Source organism: Condylura cristata, unplaced genomic scaffold (assembly GCF_000260355.1).
Source record: "Condylura cristata isolate star-nosed mole 26May11 unplaced genomic scaffold, ConCri1.0 scaffold00060, whole genome shotgun sequence".
Classification (NCBI taxonomy): Eukaryota; Metazoa; Chordata; class Mammalia; order Eulipotyphla; family Talpidae; genus Condylura; species Condylura cristata.
Window position 1 is genome coordinate 893,391 of NW_004567161.1, and position 9,263 is coordinate 902,653.

Below are 9,263 nucleotides of genomic sequence, written 5' to 3' on the forward strand. Positions count from 1 at the left end.
GCCTGGGCCTGGGCCGGCCGCGCCTCCTGCCTGGGTCGCTGGGCACTGCCTGCCAGCCCTGCAGCCCCTCTCTCTGCCCATCAGGCATGATGTCCCAGGGCCAGAGGCCCGTCACGCCCATCCCTGACGTCCAGACGGCCAAAGGGGGAGCTCTGGCCGCCAGCGCCAAGAAAAAGCATGGCAGCACCCCCCCAGGTAGGGGCCCGCCGGGTCACCCCAGCTCCTGTGCGGCTGCTCCGACAGCTGCTCCCGGAGAACACGGGGCGCCCTCTCACATCCTGCTACTCCCCATTCTGCAATTTGGGCGCCTCTGCCCACCTCCACTGGCCCCTCACTCAGGGGTCCCGGATGGCTTGGTGGCCAGGAGTGGGGCCGTCCCAGGGGGCTCTCTCTGGTCACCATGCTCCTCAGCGGCAGCCCTGGCTGCATGGCGAGGGGACATGGGCAGGACACTGCCCCCGGGGCCTGCAGCAGGACCTGGCGCTGTGCAGCCTGAGCCCGGTCTGCCCCAGGTGACAACAAGGACGTGGAGGACAGCAGCGTGATTCACTATGACGATGCGGCCATCTCCAAGCTGCTGGACAGGAACCAGGACGCCACGGACGACACGGAGCTGCAGAACATGAACGAGTACCTGAGCTCCTTCAAGGTGGCCCAGTACGTGGTGCGCGAAGAGGACGGCGTGGTAAGGCCCCGCCCCGCCCCCGAGGCCCCGCCCACCCGCTGCAGCCCCGCCCCTGCCACGCCGCGGCCCCGCCCACCCCGCGACTCCCGAGAATCCCCGTGGAGGTGCTGAGGGCTCAGCCACTGAGGGCTCAGCCACTGCCGGCCCAGCCACTGCCTTCGCGACGCCCTCAGCAGCATCCTCCCGGGTGGCCTTGGCCTGTGTCTCTTGCCCACAGTTGCCCAATGGGCTTTTCCGAAGTTATACGGACCTGCCACCCCCTGCTAGAGAGCCCTGTCCCTGGCGGGCTTCAGCCCCTGCCCGCTCTGGCCAGTGAGCTCCCCCACTTGCTCAGCACCGCAGAGGCCAGGCCCTCGGACCCTCCCTGCTCCAGGGCGCACAGCCCCACCCAGCGCGCCTCTCTGCTCCACCCCGCAGACCCGCAGTTCCCGGGTCTCTCCCAAGTGGCGGGTGGGTGCGGGTGCTGGCGATCCTTCTGTGTGTGTGCCACTGTCTGGCATGGAGGCCTCCTGTACCCCAGTGCCTGGCACAAGGCCAGAAGACGGGCAGCGAGGGGCTGAGGAGGGAGGGAGGGAGTGGCTGAGGGACAGGAGGAGGAATGTCAGCCGTAGTTGGCCAATTGGGAGGGTTTCCCGGGCAGGCAGCCGCGCAGTCCACCTTTGACCGCTGGAGCTGTGGCCGGTTCCCGAGGCGCGTGAGGCCGGGGGACCAGCCCCGGCCTGCCCTGGCACCTGCTTGCCAGGCGCTTGCCTGCTGGCCCTGCCTCGCTGAGCCTGGCACCGCGCCGCCAGGAGGAAGTGGAGCGGGAGATCATCAAGCAGGAGGAGAATGTGGACCCTGACTACTGGGAGAAGCTGCTCCGGCACCACTACGAGCAGCAACAGGAGGACCTGGCCCGGAACCTGGGCAAGGGCAAGCGCGTCCGCAAGCAGGTCAACTACAACGACGCCTCCCAGGAGGACCAGGGTGCGTGTCCGGGCGGGGCGTGGCGCCCGCGCGCAGGGTAGGCGCCGGCAGGCCGGAGGAGGGGCCCTGTGGACGTCCATGCTGGCCTGTGTGGCCTGCTGCTGCTGGTGCCCGCGGGGGCCTGGGAGCGGGCTTCCGCTCCCGCCTCACTCGCCGCCTCCCCACGCCAGAGTGGCAGGACGAGCTGTCAGACAACCAGTCCGAATACTCCATCGGCTCCGAGGACGAGGACGAGGACTTCGAGGAGAGGCCAGAAGGGCAGAGTGAGTCTCAGCTGGTGGCCTGGGCTGGGGCTGAGGCTGTCCTGGGAGCCGGTGGGCAACCTCCGTGGGCGTCGGGACCAGCGTGAGGGCTGCCGGTCAGCAGTGGTTAGCCATGGGCTCCTGCTGTCCCGGGACGACGTGGCAGGTGTGGCGGGTGTTCAGGACACGGCGCTGTGCTGAGGGGTACGGTTGCCCCCAGGTGGACGGCGGCAGTCCCGGAGACAGCTGAAGAGCGACAGGGACAAGCCTCTGCCCCCTCTTCTTGCCCGTGTCGGCGGCAACATCGAGGTGGGACCCGCCTGCACCCCTCTGTGCCCACGCCCCTTCCCTGATTCCTCTCACCCTCTCAGAACACGGAGCCACCCCTGGGTGTGGTGGGGGGCGGGGTGCGAGGCTGGATTTGCCGGGGTCACCCTGGGAATGAGCTGGTTCTTGTGCCGCTGGAGGCCCTGCCTTCTGCATGTCCCCTCCCTGCCCCCCTCCTCCATCCTGTCTTCCCCCGCCCCTGAATTCTCTGCTCTTGCCCTGCCCAGGTGCTGGGCTTCAACGCCCGACAGCGGAAGGCGTTTCTGAATGCCATCATGCGCTGGGGCATGCCCCCCCAGGACGCCTTCAACTCCCACTGGCTGGTGCGCGACCTTCGTGGGAAGAGCGAGAAGGAGTTCAGGTAGAGGGGCTGAATCGGTGGCCTTGGTGTGGGGCAGGCCGCTGGCCTCCGGCCTAGAAGGGGCAGGCTCCGGCTGGGAGAATCAGCACCACGGACAGCACCGGCTCCCTCTGGCCAGGGCACCTGCAGCCGTCGCCCCCTTGGGCGTTTGGGTGGCTGGGGGCCTGGAGCAGGGCAGTGCTGATTGGCAGAAATCCCAGAACAGCCGCCTCTGCCAGACTAGCTGCTGTCAACGACAGTGAGGAGGACTGGGGTGTCCAGGAGGTCCCTCCCAGGGATAGCCCCACTGTCCTTCCCGGGACTCGGGCTCAGCAGGCCTGGGTGGGAGGCCTGCGACGAGTTCCAGCCAGGAGGTTCCCCGGGGGCCGTGCTCCTCCCCGGCCTCTCAGGGTCCCTGCGGGGCCGCCCCTGAGTGCCGATCCTCCACCCCAGAGCCTATGTGTCCCTCTTCATGCGGCACCTGTGTGAGCCGGGGGCTGACGGCGCGGAGACCTTTGCGGACGGCGTCCCCCGCGAGGGCCTCTCCAGGCAGCACGTGCTCACGCGCATCGGGGTCATGTCTCTGGTTAGGAAGAAGGTGGGTGAGTAAGCCTTTCCGGGCGGCCCTCGCCCTGGTTGCCCCGGAGCGGGGAGATCAGCGGGCCGAGGACAGGTCGGCCAGGGTCGGACGGCTGTCCAGGGTCTGAGCCGCGCTGGAGGCCTGCTTGGCTGGGATGTTGGGGGGCAGCTGGCGGCCAGTGGGGCTGCTTTCAGACACAGAGGCAGACGGTGGGGTCTGTGCCCGACACTGGCCAGCCGCAGGGGCGACAGCCACCCAGCGCCATCCTGTTACCGGCCACCGAGCTCTTAGGCTGAGCTGTGACCACTTCTCTCCGTCTGGCACTCTCACCTGCCCCAGGTCCAGGAGTTTGAGCACGTCAACGGGAAGTACAGCACCCCCGACTTGATCCCCGAGGGGCCCGAGGGCAAGAAGCCGGGCGAGGTCCTCTCCTCAGACCCCAACACGCCGGTGCCCGCCAGCCCCGCCCACCTCCCACCCGCCCCGCTGAGCCTGCCAGGTCTGGGGCCGAGGGGGGGGTCATGGGGGGGAGGAGGGGCGGGCAGAGCCCCTAGGGAGCCCCACGGGGGGCAGCCTTTCCCCCCAAAGCCCGCACCTGCAAGTGTTACCCTCCTGGGGTCTTCGTCACAACAACTTTGAGAGATGAGTGCACGCCACGAAATCCAGCCTTTGGAAGCGTGCTTTGGGCACTTGGTCGTGTTTTCCTAGGGTGTGGCCACCCTCGCCCTAATTTCAGGTCATTTCCACAAAGAAACATCCCAGCTAGCAAGGACAGGCCACATTTGCTCTGCCCTCGTCAGCCCCCGCGTTTCGGGTGGTTTCTGTGCTCTGCTGTGCCCGCGTGGACGTGCGATTTGTCTCGCGGGGCGTGGTTCTGGCCGTGGCGTTGCCGTGACCCTGTGTCCACGAGAAGGCCATGTCTGCCGTGGGCGCAGAGCTGGGGAGGGGACCGGCCTGACTGGCGCAGCCCCCGTGCTGTGTCCGGCGACGCGTGGGGTCCCGGCTCCCCGCGTCCCCCACTCGCCCCTGGTTGCGCTCACAGCTGTCCTCGTGGTGGCTGCACTTCCCGACGGCTGGAGGTCGGGAGCGTCTTCTCCCCTGCGCGGGGCCACCTGTGTGCCCACGTGGACACGGGTCTCTAGGTCCTCGCCTGCCAGCCCGCCCGTCACCCGGGGCGAGCCCTCCCTGTCTCTTCCCGGGATCGTGGTGCTGCGGTGAAGCGTCTTCCCAGCAGTTGGCCTCTCAGGCCTGCCCCACCAGCCCCAGGTGGCGGGACCCCGGGTGGCCAGGGGCCTGGCTGACCCCTGCTCCCGAGCGCCCTCTGAGGTGGGCACCCCTGTGGCCTTGGCGGACCCGGAGCCTAGGAGCGAAGTGGGTGCGCTGGTCTCCCCCTCGGGCTGCTCCAAGCACACAGGTCATGGCCCCTTGTAGTGTGTCTAGACCGGCTCCTTGTGGAAGAGGCCCGCGGCCAGTTGGCCGGCCTGCAGGAGTGACCACCTCTAGGACGCTGGCTCCTGCCCCTGTCTGGGCCTCCACCCCACGCCTCCTGCTTCCAGAGGGGTGGCCCCCCCACGCGGCCCTGTCCTGCGGCCCAAGGTCGCCCCCATGGCGACAGGCTATCCTGGGGCCTCTGGCTCACCCGTCCTCCTGTGCTGCCCAGCCCAGGTGGCGCCTCCTGCGGGCCAGGCCCCCCTCTCCTCTCTGCACGCCAGTTCTTGCCCTCTCCCCTCAACTCCTGAGCCCACAGCCTCATCTCCTGGTCTTTCAGACAAAATGGAAGCCCAGCTGGGATTCATGGATGAGAAGGACCTGGGGGTGCAGAAGCCAAAGAAGCCGCCGGAAATCCAGGTACAGAAGGTGGCACTGCCTGGGCTCCTGCCGGGTGCAGGGAGTGTGGCAGCCGGCGCCTCGCCTCCGGGCTGCAGGCGTGGGGTCCTGGGCGGGAGCCGGGGGAGAGCGGCTGCGGCCTGCCCGTATCGCTGCCGAGGCCGGGGCATCTGCAGCGGCCCTGCCGTGTCCTTCCCAGGCCCTGCCAGCTTCCCTGGACAGAGTGGAGGGCGAGGACAAGCTCGAGAGCTCAGACGGCAAGGAGAGAGCCCGGGAGGAGACGGAGAAGGCCCAGCCGTCCCCAGAGCCGCTGCTGAAAGGTACCCCACGGCTCCCCGGGCCCCACCGCAGCGCCACCCTCGGTCTTTGCAAAGCGTGTCGTGTGCTTCCGGCTCTGCTCACTTGGCGTCCTGTGTTCGGGCTTCATCCATGCTGGGGCATCTAGGGCACCTGCTTCCTTCCGGCCGCTGACCGTCCTGCCGTGTGGACGGGCGCGAGTGGACGCTGGTTGTGCTCGGTTTGGCTGCCGTGACTGACCGTCTGCGCGCTGGGAGCGCGAGGGGGCTGCTTGTCTGGTGCCTACCTGAGAGCGGGAGAATCCCCCGCTCGCGTGTGACACGGCCGCTCTGAGTCACGGCCCCGCCGGCCGGGAGCGAGGGTCCTGCCCAGCCTCGCCAGTGCCGGTCACCACCGTCTGGTCTGTCCATGACGGCCCCCCCGCGGGTGAGGAGCCCCCTGCCCCCCGGGGTTCGAGCTGTGCCCCTCAGGCAGCAAGACGCATCCTTTCGTGGGCTCGCTGCTGGAGAACCGCCCACTGAGCGTCCGCTCACTGTGGACGGAGCTGCTCTCGCGCAGTGGCTGTTCCCCATCAGACGCACGGCTCGCTGGCAGCTTTTTCTTTCTCTACATTTCACCGACGTGTGAGCGTTTCAGGTGCGTCTCTCGAAAGCAGCGTGCGGAGGGACCTGAGCGTGCGAACGCAGCTGTAGGCTCTGTTAGCCGGCAAGTTTGATCTCTTCACACCTGTCGTAGTAGCTGGACATCTGGGCAGCACCCCGAGGTTACTCTGGGCTTTGTATTGCCTGCTTGTGCTCCTGTTTCTGCCCTCTCCTGGGTTCGCCCCATTCCCCTCACTCCTCTCTTTCCTGCTCCGCTGGCCTGGAAGCGCGCCCGCAGGTGTCTGACACGCCCTCCGCGCCGGGCCCCGCCCCCTGGCCCCGCCGCCCCCGGCACCCCCAGTGCCTTCTTCCCATGGGCTCTGCGCGTCCCAGACTTGCCCGGATCCTCCGCGTTCTCAGCAGCCGGTCTGCACTTCCGCGTGGCTTTGTTCAGTGCTTCCTCCTGGAGCTGCCCCCTCATTTATTTGCTTTTTCTTTTTTTGAAAGATTTTATTCATTTAGGTATATGTAGAAGATCCGGGGTGCAGGCCAGATGGGCAAGGATCCTCAGAGACAGAGTGGGGAGCAGCTCGGGCGGCTCCCCGAAGCTCCCTGCTGAGGGGACAGCGGGGACCGGAGGGGCCTGCGGCCCTGGGTCCCTCCCTGGCCCGGAGCTCAGGCCGCGCAGTGGCAGCACTGAGACGCCACGCCAGGCCACGCCAGGCCACGGCGAGCGCCACGTTCAGAGCTCCTGGCAGACTCGCAGCTGGCGCGTTCGCTCACGTCATCTCCCCTTCGCTCTTGCAAACTTACTACGAAGCCAGGGTGGGGCGGGGACCCCAGGCGCCGCCTTGCTCTGTGGTCCTGCCGGGTGACGGCGGCTCTCGTGAGTCTGCCTAGGGACCGGCCTTTGCCAGCGTCTTGGCCAGAGACCGTGTTGGTCCTGGGGCGCCCGACTCTCTCCGCAAAGCCTTTCGCAGTCTTCCCTCTCGCCTTTGCCCCCCCCCATCCTGGCGCCTCCCGCGCACCCCCCAGCCCTGGCGTCCCAGCCGCGCCTCCCGCTGCCCGGTGTGCGGGGCTGGCCTGGGCCCGGGGGGCAAGCGCTGACCCCAGCCTGCAGAGCCTCCTGCGGGGTCCCGGTAGTGGAGACGGCGTCGGCCACGCACCATGTCCCGCTGGGGCAGCGCCTCTGCCCGGGGAGAGGTGGCCCGCGCCCCGCAGGCTGTCCGCGCTCACCTGAGAGCTTCTTGCTACAGCGGCTTTTAACCCACTTGTGCTGTTTCTGCGACAGCCCCAGGCCGCTCCCAGCTGAAACGGAGCCTCTGGTGGGGCGGGCGGGGCGGCCCCGGGGCCTCGCAGGTCCAAGCGAGAGCCCTGCGTGGAGATGTGTCGGGGAGCCCTTTCCCCGCCCATGCTCATGGCCCCGACTGCCGTCCAGAGCTGGAGGACACGCTGGGTCCGGCCTGTGGGTGGCTGGACACTGCTCTCAGCCCCCACAAGCCGCTCTGTTCCTGCGGGGAGCCCCGGTGGGACCAGCCCTGTCCCACTTCCAAGCACCGCCCCCTTTCTGTGCTGGGTCTGCGAACTCCCCGCAGTTTAAAGCGCTGTGGGGTGAGGCCCGCCCGCGGGTGGCCCCTCACACCGCTGGTGAGGGAGTAAGTAGACCCCTTCTATCAAGTCCCGAGGCCGGGGCCAGGGCAGCCTCAACGCTGGCAGCGAACGTGTTCAGTGTGACCGACTGTGGATCTGCTTCCAGCAGCTTTTTCCGTGTCCCCTTGTCCCCGCCCCCCGCCTTCTCGGGCAGATGGGTGGCTAGTGGCTTGTTTCCTCTGGGGCTCTTCCTAGTGTCTGCCCCTGCCGGGGGTCCAGCTGCTGTGGCCCTTCCTTTGGGGGCCTGGCACTTTACCCTGTGTCTCTTCAACATGCCGGAACCTGCCTGGCTTTTCTGGGTGTTGGCGTGAGGGCAGGTCCCGGTGCCAGAGCTGCCAGGCCTCTGTTGTCCGTGTGGCAGGGAGGATTTCCAGGCCGGGTCTTGAGGAATGAGGGGTTGGGGTGCTCGGCTGGGGTGAGTAGGGAGCAGCAGCCAGTGGGGTCCGCGCCCCGCCCCGCCCGCGGTGCACACCTGACAGCCCTGCGGGGCAGGCGGGCACACCCGGTGTCCGAGGCAGCTGCCACGAGGTGGCGCCGGCAGCGTCCCCTCACCCTCACAGACCCTGCCCAGCCTCGCACACCCTTTGTCTTGCAGAAGAGGTGCTTCCGGAGAAGGAGAAGGTGCTGGACAAGCTGGAGCCCAGCTCGCTGCACAGCCGGGGGGACGGCGGCGACTTCAGGCCAGGTGGGGTCTCTCGCGGCCTGTCCTCGGCCCTGGGCCTCGGGGTGCTCTGTCGCACCTGTGGGTCCCCGGGCAGCTGCGCCCCCTGGAGCCTGAGCCGCACTGTCACAGAGCTCTGCACGTCCTCACAGCCGGGGCTGGGCCCAGGCGGGGTCGCCTCCTGGCCACGCCGGGGGCTCCTGGGTGGCTTAAAGTCCCTCTTGGGAGCGACGGACTTTAAGGTGGGGAACGGGTCCCCGGTCTCTGGGCCCCGGCACCCGGCAGAGGCACCCTGGGCAGCGCGCTTGGGATGGATGGATGACTGTGGGTGTCGTCCTGCCCCAGATGACTCCAAAGCTGAGGAGAAGGAGTCCAGTGAGACACAGCAGAATGGTGACAAAGACGAAGATGAGGACGGGAGGAAGGAGGACAGGAGCGGGACGCTCAAGTTCATGTTCAACATTGCAGATGGGGGCTTCACAGGTACCGGGGGCAGCGGGCACGGAGCTGGGCTGTTGTCACAGCTTCCTGGGCGTCTGCGCAGGTGGTTATTTATACTGCCGTGGAAATGGTTGCTAGAAGTCTGTGCTGTCGTGCAGCCTTTCCCAGAAACACAAGTGGTGAGCCTTGGGGTGGGGAGGGTGGAAGTAGTGAGGGAGGGCACAGCTTATTTAAGGGCTGGGGGTGGCATCTCTCATTCTGCACCCTTCCTAGAGCTGCACACACTATGGCAGAATGAGGAGCGTGCTGCTGTGTCCTCGGGGAAAATCTATGACATCTGGCACCGACGCCATGACTACTGGCTACTGGCAGGCATCGTGACGTATCCTTGGCTGGCCAGGCTGGCAGGACTCCGCCGGTGACTCCGGGCAGGACATGGGCCTGTGGGGCTAGGTCAGGAGCCAGTACTTCTGACCAAGTACCAAGGAGCCTTTACTGGTGGTCACGGTGATGAAGGTGGTAGTGATGGTGAGGGTGGTGGTGGTGATGATGGTGATGAGGGTGATGGTGGTAGTGGTGATGGTGGAGGTAGTGATGGTGAGGGGGAGGGTGGTGGTGATGACGGTGGTGGTGATGGTAGTGATGGTGATGATGGTGGTGATGGTG

General features: G+C 67.4%; 1 protein-coding gene across 1 annotated transcript in view; it reads left to right on the forward strand.

Moving 5' to 3' along the window:
- LOC101620437 (chromodomain-helicase-DNA-binding protein 5-like) overlaps positions 1–9,263 on the forward strand; it is a 15,757-nt gene that overhangs the window by 4,745 nt on the left and 1,749 nt on the right. Inside the window, exons 6-18 of the mRNA XM_004695349.2 lie at positions 34–195; positions 513–685; positions 1,477–1,651; positions 1,822–1,914; positions 2,114–2,202; positions 2,448–2,581; positions 3,014–3,158; positions 3,480–3,639; positions 4,909–4,988; positions 5,167–5,287; positions 8,091–8,180; positions 8,502–8,639; positions 8,871–8,979. Coding sequence (XP_004695406.2) covers positions 34–195; positions 513–685; positions 1,477–1,651; positions 1,822–1,914; positions 2,114–2,202; positions 2,448–2,581; positions 3,014–3,158; positions 3,480–3,639; positions 4,909–4,988; positions 5,167–5,287; positions 8,091–8,180; positions 8,502–8,639; positions 8,871–8,979 — 1,669 coding nt within the window. The remainder of the gene's footprint in view (positions 1–33; positions 196–512; positions 686–1,476; positions 1,652–1,821; positions 1,915–2,113; positions 2,203–2,447; positions 2,582–3,013; positions 3,159–3,479; positions 3,640–4,908; positions 4,989–5,166; positions 5,288–8,090; positions 8,181–8,501; positions 8,640–8,870; positions 8,980–9,263) is intronic.